This window comes from Mustela erminea, chromosome 3 (assembly GCF_009829155.1).
Source record: "Mustela erminea isolate mMusErm1 chromosome 3, mMusErm1.Pri, whole genome shotgun sequence".
Taxonomy (NCBI): Eukaryota; Metazoa; Chordata; class Mammalia; order Carnivora; family Mustelidae; genus Mustela; species Mustela erminea.
In genome coordinates this window covers 86,709,600-86,731,332 of record NC_045616.1, presented here as the reverse complement: position 1 = coordinate 86,731,332, position 21,733 = coordinate 86,709,600, and the positions used below count along the sequence as shown (strand labels likewise).

The window sequence follows — 21,733 nt, the reverse complement described above, 5'->3', positions numbered from 1 at the left end:
ATCAATCATAGAGGTTTCTGGACCCACTTATTTCTAGTAGTAGTGTAATAAAATTCCACCACCAATAAAATTATTGATGTTTTAAGACCCTTTAAACCTATTGTGGCTACAGTGTGCTGACTTGCCCTTTTATAGGCCAGTCTGCTTCCTTCAGTCCCTGCTCTCAAAGGGGAAATCCCATCACCTCAGCTAACCAGACCGAAGAAGAGAGTTGGACAGCCAATGGTGGCCTCTCCTAATCAGAGGTAAGAAATCTCAGGACTTGAAACTACAATTTTCATCTCTTCTTATAGGTTCCAGCCAAATCCTCCTCCCATCCTCAAAGTTAGCCCAGGAGGGAACCATCCTCAGTTTGAGGTGTCTTGTAGAAGGGAAAAGGCTAGTCATATTATAGTTTCAAGCCAAACAAAAAGGAGTGGTTAGTATACTTGGTTCTGGCCCACTGTTTGAGAACTTTGGACTCCATTGTAAACCCAGAAGTGGCAAATAAGCCTGTAGCAAAACAGCTTCTGAACATCTTGTCCTCCAGCCCTAGATCTCTTCTACCAAGAAGTATTGCTGGTTATGACGTCTTCCCAGTGGACCCTGTCCTGGGGTGAGGGGCTCTGATAACACTCTATTTTCTATTTGTCCTTAAAGATTTGTCACCATTTGCCATCAGGCAGATTCTTTACCTCTTCTTTATTCTGTAGCAAATGAGGGAGAGAAAGATGGTTTTAAGTATCCAGAACTTAATGTTTATTAAGACCACTTCCAATCTAAGACCTGATCTGAACAACAGGATCATGAATCTCGCCTCCAGACTGCCAGCCTGTTTTATCTTTTACCTCCTGTTTTATCTTCATGGTATTGGTATAAGTCCAAAGTAGTTTTTCTGGTAGCAAAAACCTGATATTCCCTTATAGGCTTAATCAGATCTCTACAGTTGGAGCCTGGGCATAGGTCTTTTTCTTTTCTTCCTTTTTTTTTTCCTTTCTTGTGTACTTGTCTGTTTTAAGCTCCCTAATGGGTAATCAGTGTTGAGCCTCTGATTTAAACTCTCAGTCTTTCATACAGATTGCATGCATGATGTATGTGACTTTCTCCCTAAGGCTAATGACCTATCTCTAGTTCCCCAGCCCTTACAGCGCACAGCACCTCAAAAGTAAGCATGTAGCAACAGTATTATAGTTGTAGTAACTACTGCTGTCAGTTTTAACAGAAGGGTGAAATTAACAGAAGGGTGACCTCACTTCAACAGTGATCCTTCTTGAAAACTTTTGACACTTCTCTGTCTCTTGTGGTGAATCCTCTTCCACTACCTCTTAAATAAATGTTGATGTACTCAGGGCTCTTCTTAAGCTATATCTTCTGTCCAGGTGATCTCATCCGATACTCTTGGATTGCATTCCACCTAGATCCAAATCACTAGCCCAGATTTCTCCCCCTTAGCTTCAGACCCATATATCTAGCTGCTGTGCTGTCCCATCTCAGCATTCCACACATACTGTACATTCCCCAATGTAAGGTAATGCTTTTCTTGTTTTCTCTGTTGTATTAGGGGGTACTACTACTACCAAGAATTTCTTTTTTTTTTTTTTCTACCAAGACTTTCAAGTCAGAAGACTGGAAATTATCCTAGCTTAGCTCCCTCTCTCTCACTCCACCCTTAATCAATCACCTTCTCTTTCCCCTTCTGTGTATGGCAATCCTGACCAATTCTCTCCATCCTCATAGGCACTGCCCTTCGGTCCACCCTGTTTCACTAGGCTAGAATCTTCACCTTCATTCTCACCGTCCCTCCATCCTATTCCCCACTGCTCCAACCAGACTTACCTCAAAAACTGAGCTGTATTAGATGTCCCCCCACAATCTGCTCCCCAGCCTTACCTTCCAGCACTATAAAGACCCTTCTAGGTATACACCACTTTGTAAGAGGCTCAGAAACATTTTGGAACAATAAAATATAAATATCCTTGCTCCCTGAAGTGCTACTCTAGGGACCTGCAGACCTAAGGGACTGCATCATCTGGAATCTTGCTAAAAACTTACACTCTCAGGTCCCACTCTCAACTTAACATATCAAAATTCTCATTTACAAGCTCTCCAGGTAATTTATGTGCACATTAAAATTTGAGAAGCACTGAGTTATAAAATAGCTTTTGGTTTTTTTTTTTTTAATGAGTGGAGAAGTCAGAGCTACAGGAAAATCTGATGAAGTCAGAACTGAAGTAACATTAATACTGTTAAATGCATGATATCTGGTGGTCTGCACTTAATGGGGGGAGGGGTGGTAATACTGATTTTGAGGAAATCGGAAGACTACTTGATCAAATCAAGATTTTTAGTATATGTACGTACTAGGCTTAATACTTTCTTTTCCACCACCCCTCTCCTGCCTCCTTTCATATCAGTGTCTACATCAAAAAATCCCCAAAGGCCAGACTCTCTGATCTTCCTTCCCAGGGGCCTAAAGACCAAGTCCTCCTCACCAGCCCTCTGCCGTTCCTTAGTTTCCCGAGGTTAGCTGTGGCAGCAAGATCAAAGAGCAAGCCTCTGTCCCACAACATCTATTCATTATTCTGTCCAGGTATCACTTCTTCCGAAGAGGCCACCCCCTCTCCCTGACCTTCCCCTTCCTGCTGTGCACCAGACCATCCGCCACTTTTTACCCTGTCCTGTAATTAATTAATGGGAGGCAGTCCCCAACTGTGCTAAAGAGCACAGGCTTTGGAATTAGATACATTCAGGTCTGAATCCCAGTTCCCCCTCCTGCAAGATACGACTTTGAACCAGTTTTTAACCTCTCTTTCCTTTCCTCACCTGTACAATGTGGCTAATAATAGTACTTTACTGTCCAAAACTGTTAAGATAAATGGGTGAATTAACACATGACAGTAACGTGTTAATACCTCCCTGGTCCCCGGCGCCCTGTCCAAACAGTAAACAGTAAATAGCTGAGTGGCTCCAGCTCTCAGAGTCGGACTGGCCTCTATTAAGCCTGGAGGAACGGAAGGCCCGTGCGGGACTGCTTTCAACTCTCCCCTAGTCGGGCTTGCCCCCTCGTGAGTAAGGCGGGACCGTCGAATTGAGTGACGGCTCGTGGCCCGCCCCGGGCGTGACGTCGTCCTGGTGTTGTTGCTGCGGTCGCACATGGTCTACCGAGTCTGCTTCAGTGTTAGCTGCGCTCCGCGTCCTCGGCGCCAGCCGATTGCCTTCCTGCTCGTCCCGCTCGCTATGTCCACCTCCACGAGCTGCCCAATTCCCGGGGGCAGGGACCGGCTGCCCGACTGCTACAGCACCACGCCGGGGGGCACGCTATACGCCACTACCCCGGGAGGTCAGCGGGCCGGGCTGGGGGTCCGCGGGCATTGGGCAGGCCGGCGCGTGCGTCCTGCCGCGGGGCGGGAGTGGGGAGGTGCCGGCTTTGGGTTCTGTCCGCTGGCCCTTTTGCAGGTTGTAGCTTTTGCCGGGGGTGGGTGGGGAATGTTTGGAACCGAAGCCCAGTTCCCTGAAACCTCATAGTAATGCACTGTGGCTTAAAGCCTAGCTTCCGGGTGACTGTGGACTGAAATCCTCACTATGGCCTGGGTTCTGGGGGCCTTGCTTACCCGCCCCTCTCGACTTTGCCGCCTGGAATTAGGAGCCGAAACCCCAGCCGAGCGTGGCCTCGGCAGAAAGCACCAGGTTTTACAAAGCGGCTTGAGCAGGACTCGGGCAGTTGGGGCCAGGAGCTTTGGGTATCTGCGGCTGGCCGGCTGCCTGGCCGGCTGGCCGGCCAGCTGGCGGGCAGGCGGCTGTTTGGTTGGGCTTGATTGCCTGGGATCTTGAGCTGCTGGGCTCCCGACCCAGGGTTTCCTGCCACGTGGAGGCAGAGGGGAGAGGCAAGAACAGGGTAGGGCCCTTTGAGGACAGAACTGGGGCCAAGTTTCTGTAGGCTGGGGCTGAGCCTGATAGGACTTGGGAGGGGTCAGGATAAGAACAGACTGTCCCTGTGTTTCACGAGAAAAGCAGCTGTCCGGAGGAACACGGCTTCTTCCTCCAGGGTCTCAGAATCCAGGTGGCAGAAGGGGTGAAACTCCTTCTTACATCTGCTGTTTGGCTTCCTGAGGTAACTGCCTGAAGGACTAACGTCCCCAACCCCCAACCAAAGTAGGGAAGGCCCAGAGCCAGCAGAGCCAGACAGGAACAGTGGAAGTACCTGAGTTCTCCCAAGTTTTGTGCTCCTTCTAGAACTGAGACTGCAAGCTTCCCTAAACCAAAAGCCCCTGCCTGGACCAGCTGGGATGCCCTACTTGCTTCGTGGCACGTAGCCACATCTTGGTTAGACATGGTAGTTTTTTAATTTTAAGAGCCCGGAATGCTAGTCACCTGAGATCCCAGCTTGCAGCCCTTTAATACATGGGGAAATGAGTCCCAAGTCCCTAAAAGTCCTGTTTGTGACAACTCCATACAGCTCTGTGCCCAATCTCCAGCCTCTTAACTAGTCCCTACCCCTTGACAGGCACGAGGATCATCTACGACCGAAAGTTCCTGCTGGAGTGCAAGAACTCACCCATTGCTCGGACGCCCCCCTGCTGTCTCCCCCAGATTCCCGGGGTCACAACACCTCCAACAGCCCCACCCTCCAAGCTGGAGTTGCTGAAGGAGCAGAAGGAGACAGAGGAAGAGATACCCGGTAAGGAAAGCAGGGCCTAAAATTAAATGCTTTGGATCCAAATGCCCCTGTTAAGTACAGTGGGGGTTTAATGCTGAGACGGGTTTCTGCACTGATGCTAAGCTGGCTGAGCTTTAGCCCAGCCCAGCAACCAGTCCTCCTCCTTTCTCTTTCTCCAGATGACGCACAATTTGAAATGGACATCTAATCCAGTGCAGATGATCCTGTGTGGAATTAGAGGAATCCCTCATACCGCTGCTGCCATCACCTCTTCCTGGTGTATTCCAAACACCAGGTGGCCTCATGTAATCTGGAAGGGAGGGACTTGTTGGTTTCGGGCCTCCCTTAGTTCTGAGGCAGCTAGACCAGGGATAGGAGTGGGCAACTCGCCAAGCCCTTAGCTCTACTTTCCCTTCGGTCTGTAGGTACTCCTCCCAACCCCCAGCCCTCCATTCAAGGGCTGAGGCTGGGACTGAGGGATGGAGTATGTCACTGATTGCTTAGTAAAAGTTCAAAGAAATGCTTTGACTCCGGTGTTCTCCTCAACACTGCCCTTCCTATCTCAGCCACACAGCCAAGGGGCCCAGGAGACCTAGTTAGGATCACAGGTCCCAGGTCCCTTCCAAGCTGTCATTGGGCCCACCTCCAACGGCAATTAGAGCCTAAGGCAGGCTATGGGGGCAGGCTAGAGCAGCCGCCAAACCACAAACAGCAATACCCTGACCCCTGCCAAGGGCTGTTCCAGCCTTTCCAGGAAGCAGCCTTCCTGGAATTGGGCCTCTCCAGCAGCCCCTCCCTATCTATTCCAAAGCAGGAAAAAAGAGGCACTGCCCTAGAGTTTAACCTTCTCCAGTCTCTCCCCCCATGCCTTTTCTGCATCCCACCTGTAAGTATTGTCCCCTATTCCAACACTGAAAGCCTGTATTCTCCCTTCTCAGCCTGATTTGAACCTCTGGTCCCTTCCATCTGGCTCTCTTGTCCTCAGAGGGTTAGAAGAGACGTTAGGGCCCAAAATGAGGTAGCTCATTTGGTGAGTCAGACAGAGTCATGCCCCTACCCCTGACCTTCCCCCAGCCCAAAAAAATTCACAATCCCATATGTCGGCAATCTAGTCTTTTTCTCCTTCAGTTTATACCACTATATTCTAATCTCTGTAGCACTGTACATCTCAAAGGTGACAGTGCAAACAGGACAGTCTCCTTTCCTTGAGGGAAAAAATCTCCCCTGCTATTTGAGCCTCTGTTCTTACGCTGAAATGAAATTATCCAAAAATAGAGATACTCAGCCCAGCAAGTAATGTGTGTTTCTGTCTATTTGAGGGGGGAGGTGGCAGACAGTAACTGGTCATGCTTCTTAGCAAAGCCATTAATGCTGAATGGAAGGAGAGAGGTTTTTAGGGTAAACAGGGAGCAAGGCAGTCAAAGACATAACAAGCAACTTGTTTGGCACAAGAAGGGCTTCTCTCTCCTACCCAGGGCCCACTATTAAGATGTTTTTATTGAAATGCATATGTTATGGGTAACAGGTGACTTCCCTGTGGCCCAGGTGGCTGACACCTCTTCCCCCAGAGATGGGTGGATGAGGCCAAGGATCACAAGGAGGCAGACAGTCTCCCAAATGGTAAGAGGGAGCCAGGTGAGAGAAGGCCTCTGTGCCAAGGCATAGGAAATGGTGTGAGGTGAGTCAGGATCCAGGATTATGGAGCCTCTTGAACACCTGGTATTGTCTGGTTCTCCTCAGCTGTGGCTGTAGCTTTCTCTTCATTGGCCTCTTCCTCTGAAGACAGATTCCTCTTTTCCGCAATTAATCTTTTAACTCCCACCATCCACTGGCTGACCTCAGTTACATGGTCAACCATGAGTGAGCGGTGAATGTCATCTGCTGTATCCCACTGGTGACTTGAAAGCTCTGAGGAAAGAGAGGAGGTAAACCAGCAGCTTGGGGCAAAAGACCTAGCTCTCAGTCCTCTCATCCCAACCAGTCAGAATCTGAGCATCTCTTCCAGCTCAGCCATCCACGACAAGGTGAGGGAGCTAGGCTATATGGAAAGACCTACCCATACCTTGCACCAGCAGAGCCATCCTCTTCTTCACAGGCACTGACAGCTTCCCTCCAACCCACTGTTCCCGCAGCAGAGCCAGGCGTCGGCTGATGTCATCACATACTTGCTTCTAAGAGACAGAAGCCCCTCCAAGTCAGCCCTGCTAGCCCAACAGGGGAGGGGAAAGGCAGCACCAAACAGGAAGTGGACCCACCTTCTCTGGCCCAGAGAAACACATTAAGAATTAATGTGTTAATTAGTAAAGAGGCCCCACTGAGAAAACTTACAGCTCTCCTCCCAAGAAAAGCGTATATATGGCTAGAATTTTAAATCTCCACATTTCTCAGATCCTCAGAAATTCATTCTGTAGTGCTACTTTACAAGAAAACAAAGAACCATAGTCCTTTTATCCCCCACTGGCATGCCAAGATGGATTACTTTTGTGTGGCCACGGCAGTCCTCCAGTGCCTCTTCCAAAGGTTTGAGCACATCTTCCAGCAAAGTTTCAGCTTCGATGACTGGGAAATTTGTTGGTTCCGCACTGGAGGCAGGACAGTTCCCGGTGGGTGGAGGCCCAAGAGCCTTAATGGAAGGAGGTGGAGGTCCCATTGGAGGAGGCCCGGGAGAAGTCTGTGAGGTGGAGACTGAAAAGGTAAAGCAGAATCAAGCAAATACGGCTGAAACAGGAAAAAAGCTCAATTCTAACTTCATCCCTTCTAGAGGACTATTCTCTGGGACAACTCATTCACTCAAAAATACATATTTATGAAGTCTCTACCGTGTGCCAGACAATGTGAAAGGCAGCAGAGACAGTAGTAAACCAGATGGATTACGTTCCAGACCTTGGAACAGAAATTCTAGGAAAAGAAAACACACACACACACGAAAATTACCAAGTTATGTTGCATGCTACAAAGAAAATATGATGTAATAAAGAGAAATAGTAAGGCACCTGGGTGGCTCAGTCAGTTAAGCCATGGAATCTTGATTTTGGCTTAGGTCACGATATCACGGTTGTGAGAGGGAGCCCCAAGCCAGGCTCCACACTCAGCATGGAGTCAGCTTGCTTGGGATTCTCTCTTCCTTTCCCTCTGTCCCTCCACGACTCATGCAATTCTAGCACACACTCTCTCTCAAAATAAAATCTTTGAGAAGGGGATATAGTACAGGGAACCACCTAGACTGTATGTTCAAGGAAGGCCTTCTGAGGTTGACTAATGCATTTATCCTTGCTCACCCACTATGTGGCATTTGGCAGGTTAACCTCCGGGCTTGGGCTCCTTTTCTATAAAATGGAGATCTCATGGTAGGAGCACTTACGTCACAATATTGCAGTGATGACTAAGAATATAGGTGCAACTGCCAGATTACTGTATAGCAAAATGTTCAGTTCACAAAGTTAATAGCTAGTGGATGAGGCAGATGCAGCCACAAAGAATCATGTACTGGGCAGAGGTAAGAGCAGTGCCTAAGAACCAGGGTAAGTCCTGACTTGTTCAAGTTACACAGACCAGCCCTGTCTGGCTGGAAATTAACACTGCAGAAAGCAGTATTAGTTATCTCTGGAGAAGCAAGCAGGAGTCCAGGCCATATAGGGCTTTGGAGGTGTTTGGTCTTGAGCCTAATGGTAATGGGAAGCCACTGTAGGCTTATAAAAGCAGGGGATGATGTGACTAGACTTGTTTTTTTAAGACATTTACTCTGTAGGGTCTGTGAAAAATAGATGAGAACAGGTCAAGAATGGTAGGCATGGACAGTAGTTGGGAAGTTAATGGAGTAGTCCGGGAAAGAGAACCCTGGAATGGACTATAGAGAAAGCAGATGAAGTGAAACAGAGTGGTCTCAGATTTATTTAGGAGGAGGAAGCAACCGGACTTTATGGATTGCGAGTGAGGGAGAGAGGAGTCAAGGATGACTCTTGGTTTTTGCTTATAGTAATGGGATGGTGGAAAGCACTATGAAAAAAGAAAAGTCATTTGATTCTAGGCATCAACATTCACATGGATGACTATTTCATCTTCTTGTTTGGCCTCTCAAGTTTAAGCTCCTCACTTTCAATGATGATTTTTCCCACCTTTCCTCAACCTTTGACTCCTCTCTGCCTTGTTCTTAACACTGTGCCATCTCCAAAACCTCTGTCCTTCCAGCCCAATCAATCAGTTTTTCATGCATTAAAATCACTCCCTTATAGACACTCTTACCTCACTTTATCCCCTCCCCTCGTCCCACTTTCCTGGTAAACCCAACTTGCCCACACTTGTTAGAAGGAAAGACAGAACCATGCTATTGAGTCACACTTTAAATTCTTGGGTACAGATACTAAAAGGTATCCACCACTGCCTGGAATTCTGATCCTTTGCCTCATTTTTCCATTCTTCAGAACTCTTCTCACATTTTCTCTCTGAATTTTTGATTCTTCCCCTACTTTTCCTTTCCCTGGATTCTACATCCAACGCTGCCTCATATTTCACTGAGAAAAGGGAGGTCATCTCCTCACCAACAGTTCTACTAATCTGCTTGTACCTGGGGCCACGTTCCTTCCTCTAATGGATGAAAGATTCTTGCTCCTATCAGAGACCATCTTTCCAGCTATACTAATGCCAGCCTCTTCTCTAGGCTTCTCTCCTGCAGCTACCCTGTTTTCCTGTCCCACCAGTTCTCCCACTAGAGAATCATCCCATCAACATACAGACATGCTCTAGTGTTTACCATCTTAAAAACAAAAATCCTACCTTACCTCCCATTTCATCCTTAGGCATAGCCTCATTTCTGTCTCACAGCAGGATTTCTTCAATGAGCTATATAGTATATAGTCTCTCTACTTCTTTTTACATTCTCTTCTCCGCCCATCCAGCTGCGTTTCTACTCTCATTACTCCATAGACTGCTTCTGTGGTAACCACGCTGGTTACCACATTATCACAATTTAGTTCAGCAAAGCCAAGGTCCCTTTTCTCTATCTATCCTGACCTCTCAGCATCATCCATCATGGTTGGTTGAGTCAAAATTTTACTGAGTAAATTTCACTCTTCTTGCTACTTTAGCAATTTGTCAAGCCCCTTTAGTAATTCCTTTTCTGCTAGGGAGCCTTAGGGCTCCATCTTGAACCCCCTTTAGGCCTCTATCCACACATTCTCAAGTAACTTTATTCAAGCCCACAACATCAAACATAATTCATACAATCAAGACTCATTTCTGTAATTCCGGCCTAGACCTCTCCTCCCCACAGTAGCAGCCCAAATTTTAACATGTCCAAGACAAAACTTGCTTTTACCCTCCCCTCAAACTTATATTGCCCCCCAATTCCCTCGTTTCCCATACCTATGAACAATACCAGCCAGTTCCTCAAGCGAAAGGTCTGTTATATTGATTCTTTCTCTCACCTATATCTGTTCCTACTGACTGCCTCAGTAACATATGCCACAACCACCCAATTTCTACTACCTCTATACTCCCCCTCTTGTCCAAATCATTGTTAAATCTTGCTCATGTTACTGAAATAGCCTCTTTTTTTTTTTTTTTTAAGATTTTATTCATTTATTTGACAGACAGAGGTCACAAGCAGGCAGAGAGGCAGGCACAGAGAGAGAGGGGAGAGGAAGCAGGCTCCCTGCTGAGCAGAAAGCCCAATGCGGGGCTCGATCCCAGGACCCGGAGATCATGACCTGAGCCTAAGGCAGAAGCTCAACCCACTGAGCCTCCCAGGCGCCCCTGAAATAGCCTCTTAACTTGCCTTTTCACATTTTCACTAAAATCTGTTTTTTCATATAGCAGGCACAGTGATCTTTTTTTTTTTTTTTTTTTTTTGACAGAGATCACAAGTAGGCAGAGAGGCAGGCAGAGAGAGAGGAGGAAGCAGGCTCCCTGCTGAGCAGAGAGCCCGATGTGGGGCTCAATCCCAGGACCCTGGGATCATGACCTGAGCCGAAGGCAGAGGCTTTAACCCACTGAGCCACCCAGGCGCCCCCACAGTGATCTTTTTTTTTTTTTTTTTTTTTAAATATTTTATTTATTTATTTGACAGAGAGAAATCACAACTAGATGGAGAGGCAGGCAGAGAGAGAGAGAGGGAAGCAGGCCCCTGCTGAGCAGAGAGCCCGATGCGGGACTCGATCCCAGGACCCTGAGATCATGACCTGAGCCGAAGGCAGCAGCTTAACCCACTGAGCCACCCAGGTGCCCCCACAGTGATCTTTTTTAAGATGTACATCAGTCACCGTTTCTCAGGCTGGGGAGATTCTTGCCCCCAGGGGCAAATGTCCAGAGGTGCTTTTGGCTGCCACAACTGGGTGAATGCTACTGGCATCTAGTGGGTAGAAACCAGGAGTGCTACAAATATCCTACAAGGTACAGGACAGTTCCTCACCACAAAGAATTATCTGGCCCAAAATGTCAGTCATGCCAAGATTATGAGACCCTGGTTTGTGGGGCATCTGTGTGGCTCAGTTAAGCATCCAAATCTTGATTTTGGTTCAGGTCATGATCTCTCAGGGTCATAAGATTGAGCCCCCATATCAGGCTCTGTTCTAGGCATGCAGCCTGCTTAGGAATCTCACTTCCTCTGCAGTGTGAGTACTGATAACAGAGGGGTGCTGAAAAAGCTAAATCCGAGCCCCTTTTGGGGGGCCATGGCTTCAGTTGTTCACGCAGGACATGCTCAGAAATAAAGATATCCCTCTACTTTAAACTTTTCAATGGCTTCCAACTTTACCCAGATTAAAATACAAACTTCCTTATCATGCTTTATAAAATCTGCTATGATCTGGCCCCTGCCTATCCTCAGATTGTAACTTCTCTACCTAACCCACTGTCCTCTGGCCATTAGGTATTCCTTCAGTCTCTGAATTTGCCAAACTTGTTCTCAGCGCCTTTGCACTAACTGTTTACTGCATATGGGATGCTCTTGCACCTGATCTTTGCTGGGCTAGGTTTTAACCATTTAGCTTAAATGTCAGCTTCTCAGCCACCTTAGTTACAGAGTCACTCTTGCATTACCTTGTTTTCTCTGCAGAGCCCTTACCACTACTTAATCTGTCTATTTCCAAAGCTAGAGTATAGCCTAGCTTTGGAGACAGACATGAAAATAGAAACCTTTTTGTCTTGTTCACTGCTGTCTAGTTTGCCCTCAAGCAGTGCCTGGCTCAGAGATGCTCAGTGGATAACACTGACTGGATGAATGAATGAACACATTAAGTCTGGATCTTAACAGACAACCAAATGAAGAGGTAGCACAAGACAAATGAATATACAGCTATGCTATCCAGGTTAGAAATAAAATATGGAAACAATTTGGGAATAAAAACTATTAAAAAACCATGGGTCTGGATGAGTTCACCTACATAGAAAGCAGAGAGATTCTACTGAAACTTAACCATTTATTGACAGAGGCAGCAGAGAAGAAGCCGGGAAAAGGGCCTGCCCTGTGCCCCTTTATGGAGCTCCTTTCAGAGAGACCTCAGAGGAGCAAAAAGGGCCCTCGGGCCAAGTTTATCCCTGGCACCGCCCTCTCGGCGGGTGTCCGCACACAGGGGCCCCACGCACCTCTGGGGGAGCCATCTTGGGGAGCGGCGACCCTCTTGGTGAGCGGCGTGCGCTTGGGTCCACCAGCCAGGGTCTGCAGCCCGTAGGAGAACTGCGGGGGATCATTCCAGCCACGCTCCTTGTTGCCTGCGGGAGTGAGGGGACATGTGAAGCGAGCCCTGGAGAGACGAAGGCTCCACCCCCCGTGCAATAATTGCCCTCAGCATGGGTAGGGGGACGACCCAGCGACCCCAGGCCACCAGCCGTGCTCACCCGGCTTCACGTACAGCTCCGCCATCTCCACTTCCGCAAGGCCAGCGGCACAGCGCGTCACTTCCGGGGCGGCCGTTCACCCGAGCGGGTGCCACCCCCGGGCCAGCTGGTTGCCAGGAGCCCGTTTCGTCGTAAGGCTGTTCAGAAATCCCGGGAGGAGCCGCTGTGGGAACGCTGCCTCAGCTCCCTAAAGTACTCGAAATCTCCAGCTAATGAGGCATCGGGGCCCTGATCACAAGGCACCGAAAGAGGCTGTTTTCCAAAAGGCGGCGGTCTAGGAGTCCTAATCCCCTGCAGGTTCAAACTGTCACAGTTGTTCTCAGGAGTAAATTTTAACCACCAGAAACTCCTGCCCCACAAATGCCCCTGTGTGATCTAGCCAGGTGGAACTCTAGAAACTCACCTCTGTCTACAGCCCTGCACATTTATACTCTCTAGGCTCAGTAACTAGTGTTGATTTCCTTTCAGTACTTAGGTCAGGTTAAGAATCTCACTGGAGCCTCCACAACCCTGAGATTGCCTAGTTGTCCTACCTATTATCTTCTACCTCATTTAACGCTTGTTCATCTCCCCTTCTGAAGGTGGAACCCGTATTTTATATCCACACTGTCTAGCACACAGACCTCAGAAAATACATTTGTTGAAAGAATGAAATCAGATTTACACCACACCAAGTCCTCATGTGACTACAGGCAGCCACCAACACCAAGCAGAGACACAGACATTCACCTCACACAGGTGTTAACCCCCAACCCTGTCCCAGGCCCAATATACTCACACCCTGTGAGGTCACTGAGGGATTTTTATTTGTACTGATTTTGCTATAAAGTGTTGCTGAGGTAGAGCCAACTGTCCAGGGCCAAACAGGGACAAGGAACACAGGGACCCAGGGAGAGGACAGCCAGGGGCCTGGGTTGTGGTGCAGGGCCTCTCAGTCATCCCTATAAACATTTAATAAACTGGGCAATAAACAGAGGGTAGGCAAGAGCCAGAGGAGCAGGCAGAGAAGGCTTCAAGGAGTGAGAGGCTACAGGCCCCTGGAGAATGAAGGGGTACAGAGTTGGGTATGGACCCAGAGCCTCCTTACCCAGTCCTGGATTAATTTAGGGCATATGGAGCAGAGAGGGCTTCAGGCGAAAGGCATCAAGAAAAGAGAAGACACCCCGCTTTCGAGGGGCTGCCCCTGCACCCCCAACCCCTCCTTTGAGCAGGGGGAGTGGCAGGGGACCTCCTGGGGAATCCACGGAGCTGGTCCGCTTGAGCCGCAGGCGGGCACGGGCCTGGGCACCCCAGGCCTTGCCTCGAGCTGCAGAGGCCACAAGACACTTCTGGTACTGAACCTAGGGAAAAGGGGAATGTGAGGATCCAGCTCCTTTCTGCCCCTGGACTCCCTGAAAGCTTCTGCAGAACAGGCAACTGGCCATGGCTTCAGTCTGGTAGTCGAATAAAGCTGGTAGTCGGCCCCAACTGGAGCCCCTACAGCATTCCCAGGGAGCTCAATAACAGAAACAGAAAATTTGACATTTACTGAGCATTTAAGGAGAGCTGGACACTGTGCTACATGCTTCACATAACCTAACTTAATCCAAAGTTATTTATGAGGTGTTCTCACCATTTTGCAAATGGGGAAATTTTGGTTCAGAGATTATACATGACTTGCCCAAAGTCACCTAGGCAAAAAAATGATAGAACTGGAATTCAAACTTACCTATAATATACCTTAAGCTGTCTTCCTGATCCACAAACTTAAATTCACTGCTCAAAACCTTTCAATGGCTCAAAGTGACTTGGGACAAGTAAACTCATGACCACAATCTCTACGTTCTTCCATGACTCGATGTTTTTCTCTGCCCCCATCTCTCACTTCATCTGTTCCTCCAGATACACTAGATTCTTTTAGATACCGTAATCCACTCATATTCCTCTCATCTTCACAACTGGGCGTCCTTGTATTTGGCACACCTTCTGTCCCAATCCCCTTTACCTAACTTCTTCCTCAGACCTTCAACTCTCAGCTATCAACTCTTCCAGGTGGCCTTCAGGAATGGGCGGTCTCCTCCATCTTCCTGTGGAGTACAACTGCCTTCTGGTCTGTCTCTGATCTAACCTGAGTGTTCTGTGAGGGATCAAGTATGGTGCCTGGTACCCTGCAGGCACTCACGTTTGTTAAGGAAAGAGTAAGATGAATTCAGACTGCAAGCATCCCACATTCCAATGCCCACAGATGTCAGGAAATAACCTGAGACAAACAGGAGAAATAGTGCCCACCCTACTGCGAACAGCCCCTACACAATTCAGCTGAATGTTAAAATTTGTATGTGCTGACCCAGTATCAGAGGTTCTGCTATTTTAAGAGAAATAGGAATAGCAATTAAGACATGAAATGTTCTAGCTCTAAACTAACTCGAACTTATTAAAAACAGCATGAGGGCCAAATAAAAGAGCAGTTTACTACAATCAGCCCTGGGATTACTCGTCTGTGATTTCTGGAGGTTGCCAATCCTAAGCCCCAGTCACCAGTACAGAGCAGCTGCAGGGCAAACCCACCTACCCATTCCCACCCAAAACTCACCATGCAAGCCGCCTGCACAGCTTCAGAGAGTCCCCCTGCGTGGGGCTGGCACCAGAAGGCTGCACACTGGAAGCTCTGACGGCCCAGGTCAGCAATGAGGCCAAAGGTGTGAGGGTCACGGCCAACGCCAATGAAGGTCACGAGGCGCACGGGGCACTGCCATAGTGGTTCCTCCTCTGCGCCAGCTTCTGCCTGCCCACACCAGGCCTGGTCACTAGAGGACCGGGGACTGGCTGACCCAGTGAGCTCTTCCAATAGCATGCAATGAGCCCCTCAGCATCCCTCCCACCCCCTCCACAGCCCCCAACTTCACTTTCTTCTGGTACCTGAATGCGATGTGCAGTCATTAGAGAGTCAGACACACTGAGCATGGCAGGGACCCAGGAATCCTGATCCCCCCGGGTGGTGAGGGTACCAATGGCCTCATTCAGCACGTCCATGCCTGGGGGGGGACATGCCCACCATAATGTCTCCCAGGCATAAAGAAAGAAGGGATCTGCAGGGAGTGTCTAGGCCCCACTCACTGACTTGGGATTCAGAGAGATGGCAAGGGAAGGGTGGGGCTGGGTTTAGAATCCTGAGTTGGGAAGGATGGCACATTCTAGACCAGACAGGGCCATGAGAACACTCTAAGAAATGATGGTAGATCCTACCATACCCACCTTCCCCCACCTCATGTAGCCCACCTCCTCAGCCAGCTCAGTCCTCACCCATGGCTTTGTTTACTGGCAAGGTCCCCATGTACAGTGCCTCGTACTTCTGAGCAGCCTGACTCACTGCATCCAGCAGCTCCACTGAAACACACACACAGCAAGTTGGCCTGGGCACTCTCTCAATGATGCCCTCACCCACCCTTCTGAGAACTGGAGACAGAAGAAAGAAGGCCATGGATGCTCCTTCAATTCAGAGTTTGGGATCCCTGGAACCAGTACACATCAGAAGTCCCGCATCTCCAGGGAAGGACTAAACAACAATTAAGCAACCCAGACTTTCACCGAAGTAGCCCCTTACTATAATGCAGGGCCTTCCTCCCCATACCTTGCCGTGGTAGGTCTTCAGGGGAGATGGGGTCTAGGGAGGAGCAAGGGGAATCACCATTGACACCCACTCGCTCTGACAAGATCTGAAACACAAAGCAACCAGCAGAAGATTAAGGGAGAGGGGAACTGAGGTTAAGGCAGCCAATATTTCCCTGACCCAACCACCTTGGAAGCTTCACGCCAGCTCCATACCCACATTCCCTGCCCCACTCTTGGCTCTTACCTGGGCACAGAGCCCATGCAGGGCACTGGCAATGGCCTTGGCAGGGACATCACAGCGAAACACATGGCACTTGAGCATACAGCTGTCTTTGTCACCCGCCACAAAAGCGAAGTCCCTGGCAGGGTCAGAGATGGGGCTGGGGCAGGAGCAGAGACTGGGGTAGGGTAGAGGCTGGTAGGAAAAGGGACCTGTAGTGTCTGCAGGAGACTGGAAAGTCAGGCAAGGAACATGGTGGGGATAGAATCGGGAGGTCAGGGCTGGGGTTCAAGGCACTAGGCTGTCGCTCACCTGTCACTGTTCCGGAAGCATGTGGGAGCACAGGAGAGAATCAGCCCAGCCTCTCAGGCTCTCCCCCATCCGTCCCTGCTGAGCTGGGCCCACCCTCCCCAACCAGAGCTGGACCAGGCAGGGGAGGCAGAGCTTGGGTCCATGTCAGAGGATCTGTGTCCAGGGGTTCAAGTACAGAGGATCAGCATCAGTGGGGATCACAGCCTGCAGGAGGGAGGGAGGAGCAACTCTCACTTGGGGGGATGTAGGGGTCCTCACCGGCCCTTGGAGCTGCCCACACCCCACACACGGATGTGCACCAGAGGTTGGCAGTGGATCAGACTATGGTCCAGAGGATTCACCAGGCTCATGGCATCCTTCTTTAGGATCATCAGCATGTTCTGGCCCTGCAAAGGAAAGGTGAGTCCAGAACTCAGATGAAGGCAGCTGCCACCAAGAACAGGCAATTCAGCAATGACTCTCTCCGCTAGGCCCTGGGCTGAATCCCTTGAAGGGCCAGCCAGCTCACCTCGCCCCAGGCACCATCTGGGGGCTGGCTGCGGCTACGGCTGCGAGTCTGGGCCAGTTGCTGGATGCAGTTATTGACTGCAATACTGCTCTTTCCTGGTACCAGATCCTCTTCGGGTACCTCTACCCAACCCAGGGAGTGGACTGCAAAGCACTGATGGGTTAGGGGAAAGGACAGGAGATGAGAGAGTGGAGGCAGATGTGGAAGTGGAACAGGAGGTAGAGTAGGATGGCAGATGTCGTGGGTTCCACACACATAAACCTTCTGGTACCCACTCCTTTCACCCTTCATCACCTCTTCTCAGCCCAGTCGCACCCCTAACCTTTCCCTTGGAACAATCCAGAACAATCCACCACCTCCAAAACCATTTCTTGGGCCCTCAGGCCCAAGACACTACCTTAGCCCCTGGCTCCATGCTCTGGATGTAGGATTCCTCACCATACCAGGACAGAGAGTTCCTGGAAGAGAGCAGAGCTTGTAAAGTTACCAATTTTCCTACACAAGGGACAGAAATGGGCATGAAATGTGGGATAAGACCCAGAACACAGTACCCCAAATACAAAACCAGAGTGGGAGAGGGCCCACGACATATTAAATAAATGTAATACGGAGAGTGGTTTAAATTCAAACAAAAATTCAAAACTTAGAACATAGAATAAAAGTTGCAAACGGGGAACAGGATCCAAAACATGGACCAGAACCCCAAATTGAGACAAGACTCTCTAAAACACAGGACAGGCACTCCCATGGAATGAGCTTAGTACAGTGGCCAAGATCTAGAACACGATTTACCAGTACCCAGAATAGGAAAGAACACACAACAAAACATACAGCAACACAGAGTTTTAACTCAAGAAATGAGACAGAGCCAAGAACCTGGGCTTAAAGGCAGAATGAGAGTCCAGTTGCATCCCTGAATGCCATGGAACCCCAAGTCTTTCATTTGGCCTGGCCTATCCCTGTTACCTGCGGTCCAGTGAGCTCTCCAGGCTGGAGAAGGATCTCCCCTTGGGGGGCCGAAGTCCCCAAATCCCCTCTGTCCTCTGTAAAGAGGGAACTAAGTCAGAGTGGCGGCAGCAGGCCTAGATCCACGTGGGGGCTCAGCCTCCCTCCTTGCACTCCACCTACCGTGCCTGGGTCCTCTCCATCTCCTGTTTCCCAGGTTGGGCGCTGCCACTGGGTGCTGCCACTGGGTACATGCCAATAGTAAGTACCGGCAGCATCGCGTATCTTCCTCCAGCCAGGGGGCAGTCCTGGCTCCCCCTCAAGACTCTGGTCCCCCCACAAGTCATCTACAGGAACATGGGATGGGTAAAGGAATCACAGGATTGGAGAGGAAAGGCATATTGGTGGGTTCAGAATAACCCTGACAGAAGCCTCCCTCCGGGGCTCCCAGATGGCTCAATCCGTTAAGCTGCAGCCTTCGGCTCAGGTCATGATCTCAGTGTCCTGGAATCAGCCCCACGTGGGGCTTCCAGCTTAGCAGGGAGCCTGCTTTTCCCTTTCCTCTCTGCTTGTGCTTTCTCTTTCAGATTAATAAATTAAAATTAAAAAATAAAAGAACCCTCCCTCCATCCCAAACGGGACAATCCTTAGGATGGAAGGCCAGGAGGTCCTTTAGAGTGCAAAGATCCAGGGTTCATTTACCCCCTGGTCCTCACTCTGAGATACACCCCGTCAACTCCCTCATTCCCCCTCAGCACCCATCCTCCCATCGGGCCCCTCCATGCACACCATCGCAGTTGACCAGAATGATGGCCAGCATGTAATCCTTGCCCAGCATAGCCCCGACCGCGTCCCCGCCGGCTTCTGCCGGCCCGCAATCTCAGCCCAGCTCGACCTCTGGAGCTGCTGCGCCCACAAGCCCAGCCTCTCTGCGCTGGCCAGGCCAACGGGCTTGGGTAAGAGCCGGACCTCAGGGGCGGGAGAGGACAAGCCTAAGGAGCACCGCCCGCCAAGGGGTGGCGCGTGTAAACAGGCCTCTGGATCGCCAACGGGGTCCGTGTTTCCGAGCGTGGCTCCGGGAAAGACGCACCGACGCCAACGCCCCCGCTGACATCACGGCGCAACTGTGAGCTCATCAAGGGACGGACGACCAGAAAGACGAACGTGCGCAGGGCGCCCATGCGTATCAGTGAGCTCATCGCGTCCGGGTCATGTGAGCGCGGACACACAAATTGTGTCGCACCGGACGGGTCACGTGAGAGTACGTGAAAGAATGAGACCACATGGGGCTCCGCCGGGGGGAGAGCACCGGCACCTTTTCCAAAAATGCCCCGGAAGTGCCTCCGCCCTCAGTAAAGATGGCCGTAGCACTAGGCAAGTGGGAGGCGGGGCTGCGCCTGCGCCACAAGTTCGGCGGGGAAGATGGCGGATGACAAGGTGAGTGAATGTGGGGGTTATCTGCAATGTGGGGTGGTTTTCACACCGTTCTGGTCCTTGGGAGAGACGACACTGGAGCCTCTCGCGTAGAGGTGCCCTTTATGGGGTTTTTACTCTTGTCGGGTTTATACTCTTGCGACTGGCTCAACACCGGGGAGTGGAGTAGCGAGGCAAGCAGAGCCGGACATCTCCCAGGTGTCGTCTCCTGAGACCCTCACAGTCCTTAATTACTGGCACACACTAAGACACACTCATCCTGACGCATCCTCACTCTTTTGCGTTCCCCAGTCCCACGAAATTTCATGTCTAGAAACACGATGTTTCCAAGCCACAAGGACACGTACATTCTCATTCAAACTCTCTTGCGCTTACACTGAATTTTATACTTCGAGATGATCAGAGCCACTCAGTTCATTTACCCGCACTTCTGCAGACAGCCACCCCACCCTCACCCCAGCTAGCGCATCCAGTCACAGTTTGGGAAGTCCGGGCAGAAATCAGATTTACCACCAGGGCGTCCAGGAAACTGCCTCACGCCTTTATTCACTCTCAGTCTGAAGTTCAGCACCATCCGCATATTTACTAAGTACTTACCAGTCTTCTTTGTGTTAGGCTTGGGGATCCAGTAGGCAAGACGAGCTGGTTGCCACTTTCAGGCAGCCTATAATCGAGGCAGTCAGCCTGATAAATCTAATTGAAAGTGCCCTAGCTGTTCCTCTTGCCTCCCTACACACTTCTTGTTCTATAAAATTCTCTAATGGTTTTCACAGACGCAGATCACGGCTATCACGCCCTCTGTGGCCCCCTTGGGAATTCACTTTTGAATGTCTTTTCTTTGTTACCACTATCATCTCAGGAAGTTTTTACTTTTTATTTTTTAAGATTTTATTTATTTGACAGAGATCACAAGTAGGCAGGCGGGTGGGAAGCAGGCTCCCCACTGAGTAGAAAGCCGGATGCAGGGCTCAATCCCAGGACACTGAGATCATGAACTGAGCAGAAGGCAGAGGCCCAACCCACTGAGCCACCCAGGCGCCCCTCAGGAAGTTTTTAGAAGATGAGATTTCTCATGCTCACAGCCCCATCCACCCAGCCTCTGATAGGCCTGAGCACAGAATGGAGCTGCGTTAACCTGCTGGAAAGAATGCTTCTTTTTTGTTCTAGGATTCTCTGCCCAAGCTTAAGGACCTGGCATTTCTAAAGAACCAGCTGGAACGCCTGCAGCAGCGTGTAGAAGACGAAGTCAGCAGTGGTGTGAGCCAGGTAAAGTTGCACCTGCCTACCACTCCCCCGCCCCTCCACCTGACTCCCCATCCCACCACCCTTGGGATGCATTGCCCTATTGCTTTTGAATGGGTACTAAAGATTTATTTAGCAAATGGTTATTGAGGTGGGTTCTCTGTGACCCCAAGGAAAATTTCCCTAAGAAAATGATGAAAAAAAAAACAGAAAATGACACTTGAACTGGCATCCTAAGTAGAAGTTAACTAGGTAAAGAGGAGAGGAGAGAACATTTCAGGCAGATGAAACAATATATGCCAAGCTCTCATGGTTGGAGGTAGCATGATGAACATGGGGAGTAAAAATAGTTTAACTTTGGCTGCAGTAATGCAGAGCATGATAAAGTGAGGAAGTGAGGCTGGAGAAGCAGATGGGTCCGATTCCTCAGGGACATCTCTGTAGGTTTGTGGGGGTAGGATTCTGTCGTTGGAGTCTTCTAACCATGGTGTTCTGAGATTGTGTGATGAGGACTTCTAGGTTCTTTTTCTGCCTCCAGAACCTCGAGAAAATCTTTGGAGACAATACTGCAGCTTTTTAGAGTAAAGAGGAGCTAGTGGTGGGATGCTCTAGGGCCAGCTTGAGTAGATCCTGGATAGAGAAGGGAGACCCTGGCTGAGTTTCTTCCTTCATTTTACTCCACAGGATGGCTCGCTCATGTCCTCCCCATTCCTCAAGGGCTTCTTAGCTGGCTATGTCGTGGCCAAACTGAGGGCATCCGCAGTATTGGGCTTTGCTGTGGGTACCTGCACTGGCATCTACGCAGCTCAGGCATATGCCGTGCCCAATGTGGAGAAGACATTGAGGGACTATCTTCGATCATTGCGAAAGGGGCCTGACTAGCTCTGGATCCCATGGGGGAGGAAGGATGAGCACCTCGGGCCTGCAGGTAGAGGTCTTTCAACCACAGACACCATATTTGGCTTCCCCACTTGTCACCCTTTTGCCATCTCCAACTTGCCCACAGCCTTCA

General features: G+C 49.8%; 4 protein-coding genes across 18 annotated transcripts in view; 2 read left to right on the top strand and 2 right to left on the bottom strand.

The window, feature by feature from the left end:
* Positions 1-5,929, top strand: part of LOC116586468 (ankyrin repeat and KH domain-containing protein 1) — a 131,037-nt gene extending 125,108 nt beyond the window's left edge. For 8 of the 10 annotated variants that reach the window (XM_032336488.1, XM_032336493.1, XM_032336486.1 and 5 more), the window contains 3 exons: positions 136-245; positions 530-595; positions 2,394-2,701. In XM_032336488.1, the coding sequence (XP_032192379.1) occupies positions 136-245; positions 530-595; positions 2,394-2,607 (390 nt within the window). In that variant the 3' untranslated portion in view covers positions 2,608-2,701. Of the gene's footprint in view, positions 1-135; positions 246-529; positions 1,145-2,393; positions 2,702-4,483; positions 4,658-4,815 lie in introns of those variants that run through there. The other 2 variants (XM_032336485.1, XM_032336487.1) reach the window with 2 other exon arrangements.
* A 163-nt stretch (positions 5,930-6,092) lies between these two features.
* SRA1 (steroid receptor RNA activator 1) lies at positions 6,093-12,575 on the bottom strand. Its single transcript, XM_032336514.1, has 5 exons — positions 12,470-12,575; positions 12,218-12,343; positions 7,116-7,321; positions 6,699-6,807; positions 6,093-6,544 (listed from the first exon to the last, which is right to left on the bottom strand). The coding sequence occupies exons 1-5, from the start codon at positions 12,492-12,494 to the stop codon at positions 6,333-6,335; spliced, it is 678 nt and encodes a 225-aa protein (XP_032192405.1). The 5' UTR covers positions 12,495-12,575; the 3' UTR covers positions 6,093-6,332.
* A 112-nt stretch (positions 12,576-12,687) lies between these two features.
* On the bottom strand, positions 12,688-19,330 carry APBB3 (amyloid beta precursor protein binding family B member 3). 6 transcript variants are annotated; one of them, XM_032336508.1, is made up of 13 exons: positions 19,136-19,330; positions 18,229-18,392; positions 18,067-18,143; positions 17,498-17,558; positions 17,101-17,253; positions 16,851-16,978; positions 16,593-16,598; positions 16,305-16,419; positions 16,080-16,164; positions 15,752-15,835; positions 15,368-15,483; positions 15,042-15,233; positions 12,688-12,773 (listed from the first exon to the last, which is right to left on the bottom strand). In XM_032336508.1, exons 1-13 carry the CDS (start codon positions 19,242-19,244, stop codon positions 12,753-12,755), a joined length of 1,311 nt encoding a protein of 436 aa, XP_032192399.1. In that variant the 5' UTR covers positions 19,245-19,330; the 3' UTR covers positions 12,688-12,752. The 6 variants fall into 6 exon arrangements, with proteins under 6 accessions (XP_032192399.1, XP_032192396.1, XP_032192401.1 ...); XM_032336505.1 differs by lacking the exon at positions 12,688-12,773 and adding an exon at positions 13,254-13,809; XM_032336510.1 differs by lacking the exons at positions 12,688-12,773; positions 19,136-19,330 and adding exons at positions 13,254-13,809; positions 18,835-19,037.
* Positions 19,331-19,364: 34 nt separating this feature from the next.
* LOC116586477 (SLC35A4 upstream open reading frame protein) lies at positions 19,365-21,673 on the top strand. The gene is made up of 3 exons (XM_032336516.1): positions 19,365-19,482; positions 20,647-20,745; positions 21,406-21,673. The coding sequence occupies exons 1-3, from the start codon at positions 19,468-19,470 to the stop codon at positions 21,601-21,603; spliced, it is 312 nt and encodes a 103-aa protein (XP_032192407.1). The 5' UTR covers positions 19,365-19,467; the 3' UTR covers positions 21,604-21,673.
* The last annotated feature ends 60 nt before the right edge of the window (positions 21,674-21,733 follow it).

Coding starts and splice junctions, on each gene's coding strand:
- LOC116586477 (XM_032336516.1), top strand. Junction 20,746..21,405: donor TCAGCAGTGGTGTGAGCCAG/GTAAAGTTGCAC, acceptor TTTACTCCACAG/GATGGCTCGCTCATGTCCTC.
- APBB3 (XM_032336505.1), bottom strand. CDS start 19,244: ATGAGCTCACTGATACGCATGGGCGCCCTGCGCACGTTCGTCTTTCTG. Junction 15,836..16,079: donor TGAAGACCTACCACGGCAAG/GTATGGGGAGGA, acceptor TGTGTGTTTCAG/TGGAGCTGCTGGATGCAGTG. Junction 15,484..15,751: donor GCCAGTAAACAAAGCCATGG/GTGAGGACTGAG, acceptor GTCCCCCCCCAG/GCATGGACGTGCTGAATGAG.
- SRA1 (XM_032336514.1), bottom strand. CDS start 12,494: ATGGCGGAGCTGTACGTGAAGCCGG. Junction 12,344..12,469: donor GGAGCTGTACGTGAAGCCGG/GTGAGCACGGCT, acceptor TCACTCCCGCAG/GCAACAAGGAGCGTGGCTGG. Junction 6,808..7,115: donor ACTGCCGTGGCCACACAAAA/GTAATCCATCTT, acceptor TCTGTCTCTTAG/AAGCAAGTATGTGATGACAT.